General features: G+C 34.0%; 1 protein-coding gene across 6 annotated transcripts in view; it reads right to left on the bottom strand.

The window, feature by feature from the left end:
- The window catches only part of LOC106663893 (small conductance calcium-activated potassium channel protein), a 444,847-nt gene that overhangs the window by 29,049 nt on the left and 394,018 nt on the right, over nt 1-21,780 (bottom strand). For all 6 annotated transcript variants that reach the window (XM_014389122.2, XM_014389120.2, XM_024229796.1 and 3 more), the window contains one exon: nt 20,585-20,680. In XM_014389122.2, coding sequence (XP_014244608.1) covers nt 20,585-20,680 — 96 coding nt within the window. The remainder of the gene's footprint in view (nt 1-20,584; nt 20,681-21,780) is intronic.

The following is a 21,780-nucleotide window of genomic DNA, read 5'->3' as shown; positions in this document are numbered from 1 at the left end:
CACCATCAGTCTCCCCATTCACTCTAATAAATACACTCACAGGAACACAAAACACATATTTTGACGGCTATATACAATAAAAAATTTGAATTCCCCTAAAAAGCGGAACAGGGGAACTTGAAACTCGCTACCGTGTCTGAGAACCATTTTTAAATCCGGCGGCATTATGTCGATCTCATCGAGCAACCAAAATTCGCTTATTATATCTGATTTCCTGGCAATGGCAAAAAAATGTAATTAAAATTTTCCAATATAAAAGTTAATAAATGAATTCCATTAAACAAAAAATCATTCTGTATTTAAGCAAATGCATCTAGAGAATCCACCGAATATAAATAAAAATGTAATAAATAGTTTCCTTAAAAAATAAATAAAATAAAATGTCGGTTACTTTACGATCAATTAGTTTTTAAATCAATGTTGTCGTGTATATTTCTAAGCAGCTTGCTATCTCTTCAGCAAACAAAAACCTTTATAATAATTTAAGTGCACCTTAAAATAAAACTTTATTCGTAAAGTTGGAAAATAAAGTTATATCTATTACGTATTAAGTACCTATTACGGTATAATTTCCTATAATTACCCTAAAGTCAAAGGAAGTGTACCAAGACTTTTTATTACAAACAGAAATTGCACATTAGAATAAAATATTAAAGTTAACNAATAATTATTAAAGTTAACTAAAAACTTAAATATTAAGTTTTTCTTTCAAACGGCTTTATGCGGCTGGATCATTTTTCAGAGAAAACTATTATCAAATTTAGAGAAGGCGCTAAAATAAATTGGCGAGTCATAATGGTGAAAGGTACACCACCTGCTTATATTGATGCGTGGTGCAGATTTCGGCGGACCATTACAAAAAATCTGCCACTTAGTAGTGAGATGATGGTTAGGAAATAAATTATCTTTTCCACAATAGGCTAACCATAGAAAACCATACAAATTCAAATCACCATGATCACACCACCTCAACTCTTAACTCTTATCCCCCAAATTCAAGCCTATTGTATTAAAGACTATTTATTTCCTACCGATCATCTTATGTTCCACAAAATCGGGATGGGCACCTCCAAAAAACATACTAGTGAGTAATTTGTCTCAACTAAGAGCGGATCGGTTATAATAAACTTTCAAAAGACGGTACTGTGTTTGGAATATTTTCTTTGAAACCAATCATAAGTTTCAACTGGGACATTGTCAATTAAGAAAATGTTTACAGTTTCAAAGAGGTATACCAACTAGTAGAATAACCATCGCCAAAAATTGTGTAACTGATTTTTATTCGATCCAATTAAAAACCTCGTTGAAAATGTTTTAAAGTTGTTTTAAGAAAGGTTGTAAGAAAGTAAACTTGGATTATTTATAGATTAATTTAACTGTTTTACACCTGTTTGGCTTGTAAAACTATGACAAACCATAGAAGCTATGCAACGTAACTGACCATATGTATATTTGAACGCCTAATTACGCCAAGTTTCACGAATACCGGTGAATGTAAAAATTCTAATGCGACCACTTACATGTTATATTTTGTCTGGGATTGGCTAGCTGGATGGTGGCGGGTAAGGAATGCAATTAGTTTCCTGATAGGGGCTGTTGCCAGTACGGAGTAACAATAGCTGAGCCTCATTGTTGTGGTTGTCACTTGTCACCCACAAACACTTGACACGTCACAGCACAGATATGAGAAACAACAATCTCCAGATTCTTTTTCTCACACCAACAAGTTTGAAACATACGCGATTCGGCCCAGGAGGGATTGAAAAATTAACCAAACTTGAGCCCGGGGATAAATGAGGTCTGAGAATTTCATGCTTCACTTTGCCCTCATTGTTAACGATACAAAGAATGACGGGGATTGAAAAAGTTCAAAACAACTTAAGTTATTCGCCTACGTAAGAGAAATTTTCTTCTTTCTTCCTATTCTCTAAGGATTCATCATTTTTTAATTCTTTCTTCGATAATAAATATAATATGATAAAACAATCGTTATAAATGATATTTTATTTTTACACATTAGTAAGTTTTCTTTAAATTGTCCTTTGTCATGAATAAAGTGAAAAAATTATCACAAAACAAGGAGAAATATAAGTAGAAACTATGTGACTCATAGGCAGAACAATAGTTACATGACCAACATATGTTGAACCGGCATACGGGCACTACTGGTCTGTCTTCACTCGCGGTTTTTTTTTTTTTTTTTTTTTTTTTTTGACATCTGGGTCATTTCAGCCCCAAGCTAAGTCAAGTCAATATTCTATTTACAAACACTACATTCATACAGATAAATACATTCATACACATAAATACATCCATTCAATACACTCATTCCGTTTGGTCGGTGGAGTACTTGATATTCCTCCACCGACCTATACTCGAACTAAACTAGATTGGAGTCGATGGAGTACTTTTATAAATATTCCGCCATCGACCCCGAACACATACTCATACGCTCTCAACGTTCGAGGGGCGATGATGACGTTATATTTCACCCTCACCCCTCGCCATTCACGCTAATAAATACATGCACTCAGACAAAACATATAGACACAAAACTCATAAGACATATTATATACAATAAAAAAACCCAATTTCCCATAAGAAGCGGAACAGGGAACTATGAAACTCGCTACCGTGTTCGAGAACTCTTCTTAAGTCCGGCGGCAGGCCTACACGCTCTCTGTATGGAGCGAAGGCATGACACGCCTCTATTATGTGGGACACATCGAGCAGCCTTCCTCTGCATAAGGGGCACATGCTCGGGCTTTTGCCCAAGAGCAGGTGGCCGTGTGTCAACCGTGTATGGCCTATTCTTAATCGCGTTAGGACGATTCCTTGTTTCCGGCTCAGGTTCTCGGGGGGCCATCTACGAATCGTGCTCTTGACGCGCAAAAGCCTCTCGGACGACCCGGCCCACTGACGCTGCCATCTTTCTTTTATCATGGTCTTTACTGCTAGCTTGGCGTCAGAGGGCCTGGTCGCGATGGTCCGGTCTGGAGGGTTGGACGTCCCGGCCTTTGCCACCTCGTCCGCAGGTTCATTACCCTCCAGCCCGACGTGTCCGGGGATCCAGACAACAACCACCGTTTTTCCGAAGCGCTTCAACTCGGCGATTTTTTCCATCAACAGCACGACGAGAGGGTCCAAAGAGAACCCGCCCCGCAGGGCCCAGACAGCGCTCAGAGAGTCGGTGCATACGAGGAAGGCTGATCCTTCCTCGGTCCGCACCGCCTCGAGAGCGTGCCAAACTCGTTTCAGTTTTTCACTGAAGATGGCGTAATGCCGAAACGCGTTTGAATAACTCAAACAAAAAACCCGCGAGTGAAGACAGACCCAGTAGTGCCCGTGTGCTGGTTCAACATGAGTTCGCCAACTCGCAGACCAAACCCCATCATCTACTATGACCAACATAAACAAAATATTCACTAATTTCGTGGTCGGATCACGAATATAGTGAATTTAATGATTAAAATTAAGAACACTTCACTAAAGCTCTCCGTGGCCATTTCATTTGTCGTCCAGAATCCAATCCGATTACACGACATTTGAAAAATGGCAAAAAGGAGGAAAAACTCATAAGGTGGGGTTGAGATGGGAAGTTGGTGTCCGACTGGATCGAGGTCACGATAGCTCAAGTGGTAGAGCAGCGGCGTATCTAGCCGAAGATCGTGGGTTCCAATCCCGCTCGTGCCATTAGCTTTTTTTCATCTCAACTAAAAACCTTAATTAATTGTAATAAACAAAATAGTAAACAAACAGTACACAGAGAAACTAATCACCAACAAAAAAAATAGACATTAAGTGGACCGCATTACTTAAAAAGTTAGGGCTAAAAAATACATTGAAGACAAATGCACAATTGGAAAATTTCTGATTTCAACAAAGAAATATCGTCAAAACTGTCAGGCTAAACAAAATTGCTATATACACAATAACATGTTGATGAGGGAAAAATCCGATGAATAGTAGTAATATGATGTAAAACAAAGGACAACACAATCATCTAGGAACAACGACGGAAAAATCATAGGATGCGAATTACCTCACATAAAATTATAATGAACTCTCAATAACAGACAAACTTGTTACTCTTCGTCGTAAAAAATACTTAAAACCTATAAATATACAAACAAAAAATTCAAAAGTAAATAATGAATAAAACTCAGACATCCTTTATGATGTTATAAACTTTAAAAAGAAAAGACCTGAGAATTACAATCAAAACAATAATCGAAATTAAAAACATACCATGACTAGACTTTGAGCGAAAAAAATATTAAAAAAACGCCGACACACCTATTCAACCTTTCCCGACCTTACAAAAGGTTGTCAACTGAAATCACAATCTTTCAGCATTAATAATGGTGAAAATAGCGTACTTTAATCTTGCAATCTACCAATAGTAAGGATATTCTTACCAATGTATGAATTGTAAGGAGCAAATCAATTAGAGAACGATTAGGGAACACTCAAGAAGTATAAATAAACTGCTAAAAAATGAATAGGGATATTACCAATATTGTAGTATTTACTTTTCTTGGAATTTTTGTTGCGTTTTCTTGAGGAAAATTTAATTAAGGGATTTTGAAAGATAACAAAATATAAGTTTTTAATTTTATAATTTTGTTTATTGGAGGTAATGCCGTGCACATGCTGGTAATAAGGTTGTCCATACTTTTATAAGGAAATTCACTCCATAAATGTAATGGTGCACTCAGTTGTTGCAGGTCAACTGGCTGCGGATGTTGAACGAAAAGCCCTATTGAAATACATCCCCATGTTCTCAATGGGATTGAGGTCTGGAGACAATGGGCGAATGGGCAGATGGGACATTCCCAGATTTTCTAAACATTGATGGACAACTCTGCCTCTATAAGGTCTGACATTGTCATGCACCAATGAGATCCTTGGTTTGAGAGATGTATTCCTCGTTAATTTTTTGGACATAACGGACTGCGGTGAGGTTGCCAGAACAATATGGAGTCCCGTTCGTCCTCCAGTGTAAATCCCAGCCCAGACCATTACACCGCCTCTTCCAAACTGCACTGAAGGGAGCAGGAACTGGGGCATGGTACACATCCCCTGTTTTCGATAGCCTCTTTGGCACCTGCTATCATTATACGGACAGAAACACGACTCAACTGTAAACATAACAATATTCCAATTGATGTTCTCTTTTAGGCCCTTGCTGCACCATGTATGCTGCAGGTCTTCTCAAAGGGGCATACGATGTGAGGCCTTCTACCCACAAAAGATTACGAATCGCTACAATAAAGGCCTTGCCAAAACGTCTTGTACGACTTGGCGGGCACTATGGTCAGGGTCCCGTCTTGCAGCAATGACAATATTTCTGTCCTCCCTCAGCGACGTAATGCGCCGAGATCCTCTACCAGGCCTCCTTTTCGCATTTCCAGTCTCTCTGGCCTCTGCGATATCCACTTGCCGGGGACGTCGATGACTCATTCTCACAATGATATTGCGAACTTCTCGTTCAAGGTGATTTCTTGCCATGGATAATGAGAATACAGGATTAAAATGGAGAAAAGGTGTTTGTTTACAAAATGAGTAATCTTCATGTTTATTATTCTTAAGTAAAGTTGTTAAAAATGAAGCTTAACATTTTTGTTTTTGGCTTGTATTTTCTATTTTGTTTATCCAACAAATAAAAATATATCGATTAATTTAATTAAAATTAATAGAATATAAAGAAATTACAAATATTCCTATTAATTTTTGAGCAGTTTATTAAAAACTACAAAGTTTAATAATTTTCGCACTGAAGGCTCAGTTTTATTATAGGTAACTTGATTAAAGAAAGCAAGGTTTATCAATTGAAAAAAACTTCATGTGTAATAAGTGTTTATCATAATTTATTTAAAAGTTTAAGTAACAATAAAACTTACATAAACTTAATACTAAATTTCTATTATGATATTTTAGGATTATGTTTGATAACACCCAATTATTATTTAGATAAAAAAGAACAACATACATTTACAGTCAGTTATATCATTAGAAGTACTTTCCGGTAAAGGATTTTCCAGTTTCTACAATTGAGAGTAGGAACATTTCCCTTTCTTGGATCTTTGCCCGCTACAAATTTTGCCAAACTCCCCTCTTAATGGCTTTGGGACCAGGGCAGGATTTCCATCTGTTTGTTACGCTATACATACTTGTTTACAAGTTGTTGAATAGTTTAATTTCTTGTGCACCAAGCGTATAAACGTTTCAAAACGTGCAATTTTTTTTAAAGTAAAGTTAAAACCCATTTTATCTCGAATGAGAGAAACTTTCTTAACATATTCTTTCTAAGTAAGGTCTTGGTTGAGAGAAATATAAAGAATAATTAATTGAAAGAAGTAACTTGGCCAATTGACCACTAAAACATAAAATATTTCTTGACATAGTTATCACTAATATGTATTACAGTATTTAATATTTGTATCTGTATGTTTATATCCCTTGGTTGCCTACAGTTTGGTAATGAAGGTATTGTTTTGGCATTCTTCGATATCATTGAAAGTTAATTTTAGTGTTTATAAAATAATAAAATGCTTCTAATTAATTTAATGTAAATACCGATTATTTTATATATTAATACCATGGAGATACGCAGAAAAAGAAAGATTAATTTATTTTCAATTCACGCAAAATCACGGAGCACGGGTTATGCTAAACCAGCATGACGTGCGGATCTTGCAAAACTGAGGAGTTGGGCGCCGTGAAATAAACGGTCTACATTTAAGAATTGAAAGAATTGCGTCCAAATGACTCTGCATTAGCGCTATATATAAACCCACTGTTTTTCGTCTACCCTCTTTCTTTTATTACGGTCCTGGGACGCACGTCATTCGTCCAGCGAGTTTTACCGCGTTTCTTTCCTCCCATTTTCTCTTCTTATTAATCAAAGTAAATATACTTTCACATCTTTCGTTTCAATCCTTTTCTTTCAATCCTATTCTTTATCTATAGATTAGATATGCGAATTCATATTTTTATAAATAAAAGGCACTGGTTATGTTTCTTGTAGTGTTTTGTGATCTCAATATCTTCTATAGGTTTCATTATATAAAAGATATCATATTTGGTAAGTTGGTAAATTATTAATGACAGTTTCAACGTCCTTGTGAAGGGAATATTTCTTTTGAATATTCAACAAAGAAATTAAGTGTTTTTTTATAATTGGCACCATCCCATCCTGTTTTGAGCATACAATATTACTTGCAGACTGACTACGAGTATATAATATTATCGCACGAATTAACCGAAGCGCAAAGAATTCCATCCTTTGAAATTCGCACGTCTCTGTTGCTCCACCAAAATGATTCATTTCTCAATCTAATCTTCATTTGCGATGAGAAATGGATTTTGTACGATAACAGGAGGCGTACTTGTTAGTGGTTGGACAAGGATGAAACGCCAAAACCCTTCCAGGTACCAAATCTGCACTTGGGGTTGTTCATTGTAATTTCCAGAATTATGATGAAACTATCACAACAGTATTGCCATGAAATTGACAAAATGCGCGTGAAACTGCAACGTTAGTCCAGCAATGGTAAACCGAAAGGGGCCGATTTTCCTTCACAAGGGCACATGTCGCAATGCCAACCCTGCGGAAATTTAAGGACTTAGGTTATGAAATCTTACCACACCCTCAATATTCATCCGACCTCTCGCATTTTTGGAGGCATTTTGACCACGTCTTGAGGGGTAAAACGTTTAGAAAACGCCTTCAAAGACTTCATTGTGAGTCGAAGTAAAGATTTTTATGTCAGCGGAATAAAAGTGCTTATTACTCGTTGGCAAAGTTGTATAGATTTTGACGGAAGATAGTTCGAACAAATTTTCTTTATTTTATAAAAATTAAACATAGTTTTGACTGCCTTTTCAAAACCTGTATTATTTTATCAGTCCAATATCTATCTTTATACCCATCTACCTCTGTTTATGTTTTCACCCACACATAATTTTATACAGTTGGGGCGCACATTATTAAACATATTTAAGTTTATAAAATTTCATAAACTTTAAGCAAATGTTTGCATACATTTTTCGTTCGCAATGTTTCGTTAACCAGCCACTGTAACATTATATTTTCTTCAGAAATCGTGAGATGCGGTCTGGTGTGATGTAGGTTTCAGAAAAACATTTTCTTCATCGTGCCGACGTTTCGATCTTTATTCAGATCATCTTCAGGGCTCGAAGTGTTTGTTTTCTGTGTAATTGTGCCATTCTTGCGTGTCGTGTTGAGAGTGAACATGAAAATGTTTTTCTGGAACCTACATCACATCTGACCGCATCTCACGATTTCTGGATAATTATCGATTAACGATCACTAACCACCACACATTATATTTTGTTTATTATATTAATATTTCGTTTTGTTCAAGAGATTAAACTAACTCTATTTAGGTTAAGATTTATTTGGTTTTTTGTTTTGATTAAAATGTTCGTCATAAACGTGAGCTGTAATGAGATCTGTTGAGTTTTATACGAGGGTGTGTTTCCGATGGCAATTAAATGCAGTGAACCGTGTTAAGAGACTAGCATGGGGTAACCTCATCCTAGTAGCAATTCAACGAGAAAAGAGGTCTTATTTTTCAACCTGTCGAACCGCACTGAGCATGTTAGAAAATTCTAAGAAATCTCTAAAGAAAACGTTACTCACACAAAAAGTATTAGATTTCGACTTGTTAATTAAAGTTATTTGGCGAAGTATCTATGTTATTTCATTTTTGATCAGTTTTTTTTTTCAATTGTTCAAAATTATAACTAATTCATTATATTTAGTTGTCTGATTGACCAAATTACTTCTTTCAATTAATTAATCTTTTTATGAAAGGTTTTGGTTGAAATGAAAAAGTTAGTGACGATCGGGATTCGAACCCACGACCTTCAGCTCAATACGCCGCTGCTTTAACGACTTGTGCTATCGTGACATCAATCCACTCGGATCCCCATCTCAACCTACGACCTTTAGAATTTTCCCTTCTTTTTGTCATTTTTCAAGTATAACTAATACTGCCATTATAACTAATATTAAAGGGAAAATTGAGACGGCTTGGTATGTAAAAGATCTTATTTTTAGTAATAAATTTAAAGAAAAAATTCGTATATTTTTCTATGTTATTGTCTATCAAACAAGTTCACACGCACACCCATAACCTTGTAGTAAATTTGTTAGGAATAATTAGGGGAAAAAATATTCCAAAAAAAGAAGAATTTACATCATTGGAAATACTGATAAATTGAAAGAAATTTATGGAGAAATAGCTAAATTTATGAAACTTATCTTCGATGATATTTGTAGTGAGCCACATTTCAGTATATAGCTCGCAATGTAGTTGACAAAATTTTTAAATGTAGTTAAAAACAGTGAGTTTGCAAACTTCAGTTGTTTCTAAAATCAGTGACTGTTAATATTCTTATTTGTATCAATTATAGTATTAGTAAATTTTTTTAAATTTAATTAATATTGCAGACTGTACAATATATAATTTTTTTCAATTATCTATTGCGTATTTTATTTTCAGAGTCACTTCATGAGGAATATTTGTTTATAATATGCGAGACTTTTATTAAAATTTTTTATAATATTAAATTCACTAATTTTATGGTCCGCTTGACCAATTAAATCATTACAATTAATTAAGATTTTTAGTTGAGATAAAAAAAAAGTTAATGGCACGAGCGGGATTCGAACCCACGATCTTCGGTTAGATACGCCGCTGCTCTACCACTTGAGCTATCGTGACCTCGATCCACACGGACATCAACATCCCGCTCGTGCCATTAACTTTTTTCATCTCAACTAAAAACCTTAATTAATTGTAATTTTTGTAATATGTAGATAGATACATGCATTAGTCGGGGTGTGTATTATACTGCGAGTTTTAAAAGCTACTTATCCCCGTTCTATGCTTAAAGCACACTAGAATTCATAGTTCATCAAGGGACTTGATTAGTAAGGCCGATTTTAGATTGAATCTCTTCTTGTAATCTCTTCTTGTTGTACGTACCAAAATACTACTTCCTGGTGGCAAGTGCAGCACCACAGTTTGTTAGTAGGTGAGTTGGTGTCTCCTCTGCTTCTCCGCAGAATCTGCACATGCCTGTTGGTTATGCCAATCTTCTTCAGATGTAAATTTTATTTGCATTGTCCCGTTAAGAATCCTGACAGGATTCGCTGTTTTTTGCTGCTTCCTTTTATGCATTCTGTTCCTTTCAAAGGTTGTTAGCAGGTTCTTCAATTGTTTGTGTTCAATGAGTGAGTTCCATTGTTCCCTCATTTTCTTTTTATCCTTCAGTCTGAGGTGCTCATTGATAGTGCATTCCTATGCCGCAGAAGGGCTCATAATATGTACGTTATGCATAATTTACTAGTGAAAATTCTTTAAAAATGAATTATTTGTTTCCGAATTGCCAAAGATACATCGAATTCTCCCAACTTCAAAATTCATTAAAAAACTACTTTACGAAAATATATTTTTAAAATAGTAAAGTTTCATGTGAATCGTTTATGTACATTTGTTTACTAGTTATTAATTTGACGATCGCCTTATAAATAAGGATACTGTTTCGTACTCTCATCTTGAACTCCATTACAAACTATGAAAATAGATCTGTAATTTGCTATTTGCTTCTACCGAAGGCATTGTTTATTTGCCCACTTGAGTTTGAGCGTAACGTTAACCCCAAGTTTACCCATTACGCAACTGAATGTATTTAGGTTTATATGCAAGGCAGAAGGGAACTAAAAACTTTGATGAATAAGTATTTTCCCGAATCTTATCTTTCCTCAGTTGCCCATCCACATTGATTGCTTTCGAAGAAACAGTTGAACCGAGACAAGGAAAAAGTTTTAAATAGTTTTTATTTAACAAATACCGAAGAATATATTTCATACGTATATTATTAAATAAATGTTCAATTATATAGATAATTTTATTAATGTTTATCTTATATATTTTTTCGGAGAAATTTGAATACAACAATTCCGGGTAGTCTAACTAGTAGTTACAAATTTCCTGATTCTGTACTCAAAAAGAGTACGCCTAACGAAAAAAATTTGAAAACAGAAATAAACGTATCATGAACATGGTCACACGATGGCCGAAACTTTGGTATACAAGGTTTTGTATAAAAACTTAAATTTTTCTTTTTTCCATGGCCGACTTCTTGCAAACAGATAAGAAAAAAGTATTTTGTATTATAGTGTTTTTAAAGGAATATTTCTAACAATTGCATTAAAAACTTTTCATTTTCATTTATGTTATCGTAAATATTATAAACTTTTAGAATTAGAAATTAATATAGAGAAAGACACAGTTTGAAGTGTGTATTAACACATATGTTTATTGTACACGTACCTCGTTTTTGTTTGTTGGTGGAGTGATAAATGAAATCGTTCTACGTTTCTGACAATAAACTTTACTGAGCTTGCTTTCTTTCTCTTATTCCCAGTACAGTTTTACATCAATAAACTATTCCGTGGTGTTTTCTGGAGTCAAATGATTGGTCTTGACAACCAACGGGTTCGAATTAGTTTCTCAATCTTTTTGTTAAATTTGATATTTAGGATAGCACCGCTTTGGCCCTTTGCCTAGAGCTGTAGCCCTAACAAGTTATTTTAAAAATATGCTTTTTACAAGCGTCAGGAACCATGCCAGAAAAACTAAACAATGCATTTCTAAATAGAGTGGCGTCCATTTGATAAATTAGGCGGATAACATATCTCTTCAGGGTTAATAATCCACTTAACGGGATTAATATAACGCTAAATGGGCTATAAATTGCAAACTTTTAAACAGTGACAAGGACATTTTTTAAACATCGTTATAAGTGACATAACTCGGATAATAAAATAAAGTAAGTCAATGTCGTTCTAGTTACTATTTTGATTCTTAAGATAACAAATGAAAAACGTTTTTGATATGAGAGGGTAATTGTTTGTCTACAAGGGTTGAATATTAAAGTCATTGGGAATGGTAAAATTAAATCCATAGAAATGATGGTTTTGAGGATTTTAGATTATAAGACTGAATAAGTTGGAAAATCAAAGTTCGACGAAGTATAACTGAGTCTCAGAATGGTGATAGAGAGAAGAGAGAAGAGAGAGAGAGACAGAGAGAGAGAGAGAGAGAGAGAGAGAGAAAGGGGGGGAGAGAGAGATACAGAAAGAGATGATTATGGTGATGATGATGATGATGAACGCTTTATTTATCAATAACACAAGATTTGATCTCAATGACCATCGTGAAACACAATGGCTACTAAGTTTAACCTACTTCTAATTTATTAAACATTCAATACATCGAATAACATTATTTTTGTGATCAATATATTCTAACTATTCTTTTTACATTGAACTTTTACTTAAAATTGCTTATTGAAATAAATATTCTGATTTACATAATAATTGAGAAATTCGAAAGCAAATTACTAATAAAATAAAACAAGTGAACTTGTTTCAATACTTTTCAATACAATGGAGTAAAAATCATGAATTATAAATTACCAATATAAATCTACAAATAAAACTTTACGCACCAAATAGTAATATAAAAAACTAAAGACAAAACAACAAAAGAAGTTAAATTTAAGACATTAATCATAACTAGATAAAAGATAATTTTGAAAACTATTCTGGAAAAGAGAGAGAGAGAGAGAGAGAGAGAGAGAGAGAGAGAGAGAGAGAGAGAGAGAGAGACAGACAGAGAGAAGGGCAGAGAGAGAGAGAGAGAGAGAAGGAAAGATAGAGAAGGGCATAGAGAGAGAGAGAGAGAGAAGGGCAGAGAGAGAGAGAGAAAGAGAGAGAGAGAGAGAGAAAGAGAGAGAGAGAGAGAAAATAAAATAAAATATTCTAGTTCTTTACGCCCCTTTGAATAACAAAAATAATACAACTAGACTAGTGCTGAACAAAAAAGTGCAATTACAATTACAAAATTACAAAATACAATCAGAAAATATATACATTATAAACATAAACTAAAAATATACTAACGTTTGAAAAGGAGGTTTTAGACAAAAAAGTCAGTGTCGAGTATAAGAAAATCATGGAATAGAATCCCATCCGTGACATTGACTTTATATCTCGAATTTCATGTTCAATGTTCAAAACTAGTATATTTCAGAGTGGAACCAAAACCGATAAAAACTTTAATTGAAAAACTACAAATGTAATAAAATTAAGATGGAAATTTAGGTTTATTAATACAAATAATTGAATAATATGTAATAATAAGAGTAATAATATATAATAATAAGAGAACTTAGGATCTAAACTAAAGATAGACAGGGTAGGTAGAATGAGGAATGGAATTGCAGAGGTTGGACGAATGGATGAGGAATGAGCGTCCTGTGTTTAGGTGGATAGAGATCAGAAGGACGAGAAGGAGTATGAAGACCTAAATGTTAGGAGATCATATATGTAGGGGAGAATGGGAAGATTGGTAAAGGAAGGAGCCAAGAAAGTAAAGCCTGATGTGGGAAGGTAATAACCACTTCATGCCAGAGTACATATCAGTCACGCGAGACATTATTGTGGAGCCGAAGATAAAGTTTGCAAAAGAATTGCTTAAATAGATTTTGATCGTTTGTCCAGCAGTTTTTTAAGAAATCTGAATCGTTTTCGATTCTTGTGCTTTGTGTCGCGTGTGTGCGTTCATATATGTGATATTTCAGTGTACAGCCCAAGACAGTTTCTCTAAGGTTTTTAGGTGTTTTGTGTGAAACATTTATCTCAGCACATAATTTTTTTGAAGATTGGGATGCTCGGTTAGGTAAATATAGAATATAAACGAAAATAATAAATACTTTTTTAAGGCTAATATAATTATCGAGTAGAAATTCGCTGTAGTTGTTTTAAGCTTGTTCTTACCTACAGTACATAAGAAATAAAGCAGAGTTGGGGCAAACACGTTTCAACATTAACTTAAATTTGTAAGATTGCTACTTACTAAAAACTCAAGTTGTTGTACGTATAACTATAATATTTGTAATCGTTTTGTATAACTTGAGTAGAAACTGAACTATTATCTTTCTGCCCCTAGCCGGCCTTGATGATGCCAATAAATTTGTCGAAACGTCGGCATGTATAAAACGTAATTTTTCTTGTATATTCCATATCTACCTGACCGAGTATCCCAATCTTTAAACAAATTTAATCAAGACGGTTTATCAAAAAATCTTCAACAGTCAGTACATAATTAATTTAATTATAAGAATTCATCCATGCCATAGATAACATTCAAGACAGTACAGTCTAAAAACTGGTTTAAGCACATAATCTCTAACCATTTATTTTTTTACTTTTCTATTTTTTACATGGCCTGGTATAGTAAATAACAATCCAACCTTGGCAAACCAAGCCTTATAAAATATATGATATTTGTTTCAAAGAACCCTTCTTGATCGTCCGACCAAAACGCAATTCGATTCAACAAGTACCGAACAGTTTGAAAATAAATTGTACACTCGTGAGATGCTAGGAAACTTTATGATTAGACAACGAGAAAGTTGGGGAAGTACATTCGAATACTGCGTAACCATTAATCAATAAGTTGTTCTATCCGGAGGATTATTGAATTAGAACATCAAGTTAAAACCGTTTCGGTACAATGAATTACAAAGACTTTAATATGGTTTTAATTATGTCCGAATTGTATTTCATTTTGACAGTTGTCATGAGGGTACTCATATTTGTTCAAATATTGTTTTATTTTTTTAAAGAAAAGATATTAAAAATCGTTGATGTTTTTCATTTCCAAATTTACAAAACTTAAAAATTCTGAGAAAAGTCTAATTTGTAATGTTCAAAACGGTTGTTTATTGTAATCTTTAAAAAATTTATTGTAACAGGTGTGATTACGTTATCACGTGTCCTTATATCTTATATCTGAGAAAATTTCTTGATGAGATTCGATTGTGTATAAGTTTTTCAGAGTTACCATTTCCGTATTTTTCTTCAAAAATATTTAACTGAAGAAATCTTCAGCTTCTAAATTTGTAAAATAACAATTAATGTCATTTTACTACAAATTAAAAAAAAACCGATATAGTAAGCAGTTATCTGTGTTAAAAGTCGGTATTTGTTTTTGTTTGTAAAATAACTATTAATTATTGTTAATTTGTTTGAAAATATAGGCCCTGATTAGGACCTTGAAACCCGGGACGAAAGCTTGGCAATGTTGGAATTTTGTTTTTATTGTACCCCTTGATCATATAATTTTCCCTCCTTTTTGCCATTTTTCAAAATTCAAAAGGTGGGGTTGAGATGGGAAGTTAGTGCCCGAGGGGATCGAAGTCACGATAGCTCAAGTGGTAGAGTAGCGGCGTATCAAGCCGAAGGTCGTGGGTTCGAATCCCGCTCGTGACACTGACTTTTTTATCTCAACTTAAAACCTTAATTAATTGAATGTTATTAATTGGTCAAGCGGACCAGGAAAAATAGTGAATTATAATTTCAGTCAGTAAAACATTTCTTGTGAAACGAGGAAATTTTTTACGTGTACTACTAAAAAAAGTTATAAAAGAAAACAATTCAGCAACAAGAAAAGCGTTCAGGAGGTAACATTGCGCTACTTGATGTAAAAAATTTAATAAATTTGGCCTAAAAGCAAGTCTTACGAAAAATATATGGATTTAAAAAAAATCTCTTTAGGAACTGCTTTGGAACATGCTGGCCTCTCTGACAACTCGGCTATCTGTTAAATACTATTCTGGACAAAGGTGAAGCCCCAAAACTATTCTCTTAGGAGTCTTCAAATCCTTTAACAAAACGAATTCAGTACTTCGTCGGTAAAGCGTAATGCAATAATAAAAGTGATAGTTTTTATATAGATTACAATAAAAAATAACAGTGGGATTAAAAAAACATATTTTTAATTTTTTTTAAATTAGGTATTTTTGTTATTTATGAGGAGAATTCAAAAGAAATTCGATGCGGGACAGATGTAAGGTGGGACGCAGCTAAACAGAAAGGGACGACGACAGGAAGGTATTAAGTGGGTGATTGATGGGTTGTGTACGTACTAGGATTCTCGACATTCAGTGATTAATGGACTATTTCAAATTAACAATCCTTGCCAGCTTAGGTTTTGTGTCCGCGAGTGAGGATTCTTGATGATACTTTCATCCCGGAGACAGTTCGCGTCTGTCCGCCCAGGGAATCGTGATAACAAATAGTGCAATATTTCGATGCTGATTAATATTTATATGCTGTACGAGTTTGGTAGATTTAATTTTTCCTTCAGCTTCTTTGCTGGTACAAGCTTTCTTATACCAAATGAAAAAACTGGGATAGTTCTTCGACATAGATTATATTGTGTTTATTTCAATATATAATGTTTTATACTGGCTGTAATGGCTAATATATGGTATTAAACGCTAAGGCCAAGACAGATAAAAAATTATGTATCACGTCATTTTTTCCTAACTCCCAAGCGGAGGCGAATAATATGAGATACGTGTCCAAGTGTTTTTGCCATTGGACCCTAGGAGCAAAAGAAAACACATAAGTTAAAAAAAATTGTTTTCGTGACTTCTTGTGCATGCTCTTCAGAGTTATTATGTTTTATGGTATAGTTATAACTATGTTTCACGTCTATCAAAAATTCCAGGTCTTAAGATGATTGAACAGGGCATGACTTGACCACTGGGTTTTAAGTCTAGGGTTCTGGGATGCGGTTTCCCATTTTCATGGGAAAACATAACTGACTGGTACTACAAAGAGATGAATCTGTGCTTGGCGATATTCGACCCAACCATCACGACCATAGAAGGCTACCGATTGTCTGAACCCAGTTGGTTTTTTAAATTGAGATGTGGACAAATTATTTGAACTCACGATCTCGGAGATGATGAAATTTGTTCTATGTGCATTCCGGTGCAATAAAAGATGCTTTTCACTTTATGACCGAGTGTTCTATTCTTGTAGAGTTTCGTCTTATATATCTAGATATACGATCGATGACAAAAAAAACAACAGTTTTATAGCCTTATTGAACAAAATAAAGAATTGTAAACATATTGCGAAATTTTCTCATCAAGCATAGCAATACCGGCATGAATTAATAAGTAAATTTAATGAGCAAAAACTAATTAATTAAGAAACACATAATGGAATAATAATATTGAAATAATTATCAACAATACATAAATAATAAAATAAGAATTCAATAGGAAACAGACAACTTCCGACAGACGGATCTTTCCATGTCGTAAAATACTTTTCTTTCCGATAGTACATTTTTCGTTTTTATATACAGGTACATATGCACAGTTTAGCTTTCTAAGTTAAATTAATTAAGGTTTTTAGTTAAGATAAAAAAGTCAGTGTCTCGAGCGGGATTCGAACCCACGATCATCGGCTGGATACGCCGCTACTCTACCACTTGAGCTATTGTGACTTCGATCCACTCGGACACTAACTTCCCATCTCAACCCCACCTTTTGAATTTTCCCTCCTTTTTGCCATTTTTCAAATGTCGTGTATCTATTTGATTCTCGGCGACAAGTGAAATGGCCACGGAGAGCTTTACTGAAGGTATACTTCATTTAAACTTATTAAATTCACTCGTTTTCGTGGTCCGCTTGACCAATTAATATCTTTCAATTAATTAAGCTTTATAGTTGAGATAAACATTTGTCGTCGAGAATCCAATCCGGTTACACGACATTTGAAAAATGGTAAAAAGAATGGAAAAATTCAAAATGTGGGGTTGAGATGGGAATTTAGTGTCCGAGTGGATCGAGGTCACGATAGCTCAAGTGGTGGAGCAGCTGCGTATCTAGCCGAAGATCGTGGGTTCGAATCCCGCTCGTGACACTGACTTTTTTATTTCAACTAAAAACCTTAATTAATTGTAATATATTAATTGTTCAAGCGGACCACGAAATTAGTGAATTTAATGATTTAAAATGAAGTATAATTCACTAAAGCTCTCCGTGGCCATTTCATTTGTCGTCGAAAATCCAATCCGATACACGACATTTAAAAAATGGTAAAAAGGAGGGAAAAATTCAAAATGTGGGGTTGAGATGGGAAGTTAGTGTCCGAGTAGATCGAGGTCACGATAACTCAAGTGGTGAAGCAGCGGCGTATCTAGCCGAAGATCGTGGGTTCGAATCCCGAGATTTTTTATCTCTACTAAAAACTTTAATTAATTGAAAGATGTTAATTGGCCAAGCGGACCACGAAAACTAGTGAATTTATAACTTAAGTTTAATTTTAACTTTTGTTTCAAGTTTGAAAAGTTAAGTTGTTTGTTATTAAAACGTAAAAATAAAGTGTTTTTCTTCTTTTTCTTTTAATAAAATTTTTTATTCGTTTCACGCTTTAACGTCCATAAAGAAAAATGGACATTTTTCAATTTTTTTCATGCTGATGTACGGTGGTCTTCATTCATGAATTCATAAATCTCTGGATCTAATACAAATTCAAAGTTATTATAACCGTTAGAAATCTTAATTTCTCTTCTTTTAGACCTTTTAAACAAGCTGTAGATTTTATGTTAATACAAATGAAACAACCATTTTATTTTTTATTTCCAATTCGTTGAGTTTTTGCTGAATTTTTCATTATTTTTCTTACGTGTAACGACATGAAAACCAAAAATTGTTTATGTAGCCTCCAAGTGGGAAAATGCAGCTTATCAGTGGTTTTTACATGGTAGACATTAGGTACAGCCCTGAGGATTTATGCGTTTTTAAGAAGAACACCCGACATCTGAGAAATGAAACAATTTTCAGACAAAACATTTCTACTTTTACCTATAAAAATTGGTAGTTAAGGGCTTTTACGGGTGCTTAAAACATATTCAGGGGGACCGCGGTAGCCGAGTGGTTAGCATGAGAGACTCTCACACCGCGGTCGTGGGTTCGATTCCCACCGTCGCCTCTGGCCCTTTTTTCACAATAACCCCCCCCCAAATTTGAACACACATACGAATTGTCACATGGCTAATATGCATAGTTCATAACGCAAAAAAAAAAAAAAAAAAAAAAAACATTCAAAATGTTTTCGATTTTTAAAATAAATTTTAATGGTCCAATTTACTCGTAATGTTTATTTTTTATGTGTACCTTTTTATGTATTTAATCTTACATTACACAATTGCAAAAAAATACAACAAAAAAAAAATGAAATACACGCACAACAAAAGAAGAAACTCATATTGTAAAAGAAAATTGTAAATTGCTTAATTTTTGTTTTCTCGGGTCCTAGGACCTATTGGGACGTTAGGTCAAATTTTGTTGCAAACTAATCAATACCAAAAAAATTGCACTGAAATTGTTTTAAGAGATATGCAATGTATAAAAATATGAATTCTTTAAGTTTTAGTGCACAATTAAAAACATCATCCGACCTTAAACATAGGAGTGTAGGAACACTACTTAAAATTATTAAATTAATTCCTTTATTTATTTTTTATAATTGATTTATTTATTTTGGTAACGGGTGTTCCCAAATGCAGAGGTCATACAACCCCCAGGTTGCCCGTGTTTAAAAAAAAAGCCCATTTGTATGTATTGTGAGTACCATTAAACGACTTTAACATTAGAAAAATCTTTTCTTTTCTCATTATTAATTATTATGTTTATGAGATGAAGATCATGTGAAATTATTTCTTGCTCAGTGATTTCCTTGCTTTTAGATTCTAATTTTTATGTGTATGAACTAAATAATATATTGCGTGATATCTCTCTAGGTTTTGGGCAACGAACCTGTATTGGTAATTACTGACCATTTTGGTCAGGAGATGTTCATCAGAGAATATTATCATTGAACGAATGTTAATTATGTTCGTTTTTCAGTTCATTCAAACAGTCAGTTTTGATCAGTAAAATGTGAAGTCAAGTTCACAAGGCTTTAAAATTATAAAAACTAAAAAAGAATGCAATAATTCATCTAATCAACGATTTGTTTTCAACAATATATTCATCCAAAATTTTAAAAAAAGTTAATATAGAAAACAAACTTTTCTTAAAATATAAAAAAGATTATCAAACAAAATATAAATTACAAAAAGGTGCACACGTCAGCGGTTAAACACAGCGTAAACATGCCAAATAAATTACCGAAGGACCATTAATCAAAACAAAAAGTTGACTAACTTCGTACACAGACAAAGAGAAAAATGTTATTTCTAACGACCCTTTTCAGGGAATTAAGCTAAAAACATACCACAACATAGGTAAACGCTTAGACAAAACATCCACCACAAGGCCCTCTCGGCAAAAAAAGGGGGACCAGCGTTAATGCAATTGACATATAAAAAATATACTTCGTGGTTTGAAGATATAATACTCTTAATCAGATTAGTAAATATAAAAACAAACATAAGTTTTTTAATAAAAATATGACTTTAATTATGCAAATTGAAGTAATAACTGACTTGTAGAATACAAAAAGACCACCACTGGCACCTTTCAAAGAATGCTGTTTAAAATGACCGAAACCGCAGAAAGCCAAGTTTTCCATTAATTACACCGACGACAGGGTAAAGAGCGGGGATAAACGGACCAGAAATGTTTTTCCCCCGTTTGAAATACAGGGTTAAAAGTTTCACAATAAATGACTTACCTGTACTTCTAGAGCGTGGTAAGCGACAATGAGGCCTAAGAGAATCACAGTCGATACGGATATTAGCGTTTTCAGCGCCGTCGAATAGAAAGAAGCCTGTAACATAAAAGAAATAATTGATTATTTCTTGCCATTGAATAATTGTCGTGAAAAACTAAGCAAGGTGGTGACAGTTTCGTCTGTCAAAATAACAAATTAACATAATGGATAAACGAGTCCTTTCTCTGTTCGTTTATCCAACGGAGACAGTCTGCTTAAGATTTTATTCTTTTATTGAAATATATCTTTGTCAAGACCAGCCACCGTTAAACGGAATGTTTTATTTTTAGGAAGATTAATGTAAAAAATTCGTATTTGCGATGATTGGCGGGAAGATTAGCAATTTTGAGCTAACATTACTGGTCATTTTTCACTCGCAGTGAATGTAATTTATTTTCATATTATAATATATGTACTATTTGGTTAAAATTTTTGAAATTTATTTTAATTTTAAGACAAAAAATGCTTAAACAAATTTAAAGACCCACTTACAAATGCGCAATTATTTTTTTTTATAGTTGCGTCTTAACAGGTCGTTTATTTTGTCAGACGGTCTTATGATATTTTCACCATATTTCTTTTCCAGTTTGTCAAGATCAAGCTCAGTAGCACACTTAGTATCTGCATGCTAAACAGAATTGAAGATGGCGAAATACAGATACACGCATGGCAGACCAATTCAGCGATAGGCAGTCAAAAATCATCGATAAGAACTAATTATCTTTCATGTCAAAATTTTTTTAGAGAGAGAAAGAGATAGAGATAGAGATAGATATGTAGGTAGGTAGGTAGATAGATAGATAGATAGATAGATAGATAGATAGAGAGAGAGAGAGAGATAGAGAGTGAGAGAGAAGAGAGATAGATATATAAATAAATAAATAAATATATATATGTGTACAGAAAGAGGGAGAGAAAGAGGGAGAGAGAGGAGGAGAAAGGGAGGGAGAAGGCGAGAGAGATAGATAGATAAAGAGAAAGAGAGAGAGAGAGAGAGAGAGAGAGAGAGAGAGAGATTGATAGAGATAGATAGATAGATAGATATATAGAGAGAGAGAGAGTGAGAGAGAGAGAGAGAGAGAGAGAGAGTGAGAGGGAGAGAGAGAGAGAGAGTGAGAGAGAGTGAGAGGGAGAGAGGGAGAGAGAGAGAGAGAGAG

The sequence above is a fragment of the Cimex lectularius genome, unplaced genomic scaffold (genome assembly GCF_000648675.2).
Source record: "Cimex lectularius strain Harlan isolate CLEC.00 unplaced genomic scaffold, Clec_2.1 scaffold41, whole genome shotgun sequence".
NCBI lineage: Eukaryota > Metazoa > Arthropoda > Insecta > Hemiptera > Cimicidae > Cimex > Cimex lectularius.
The sequence above is the reverse complement of the archived record's forward strand: the minus strand, read 5'-3'. Positions and strand labels throughout refer to the sequence as shown.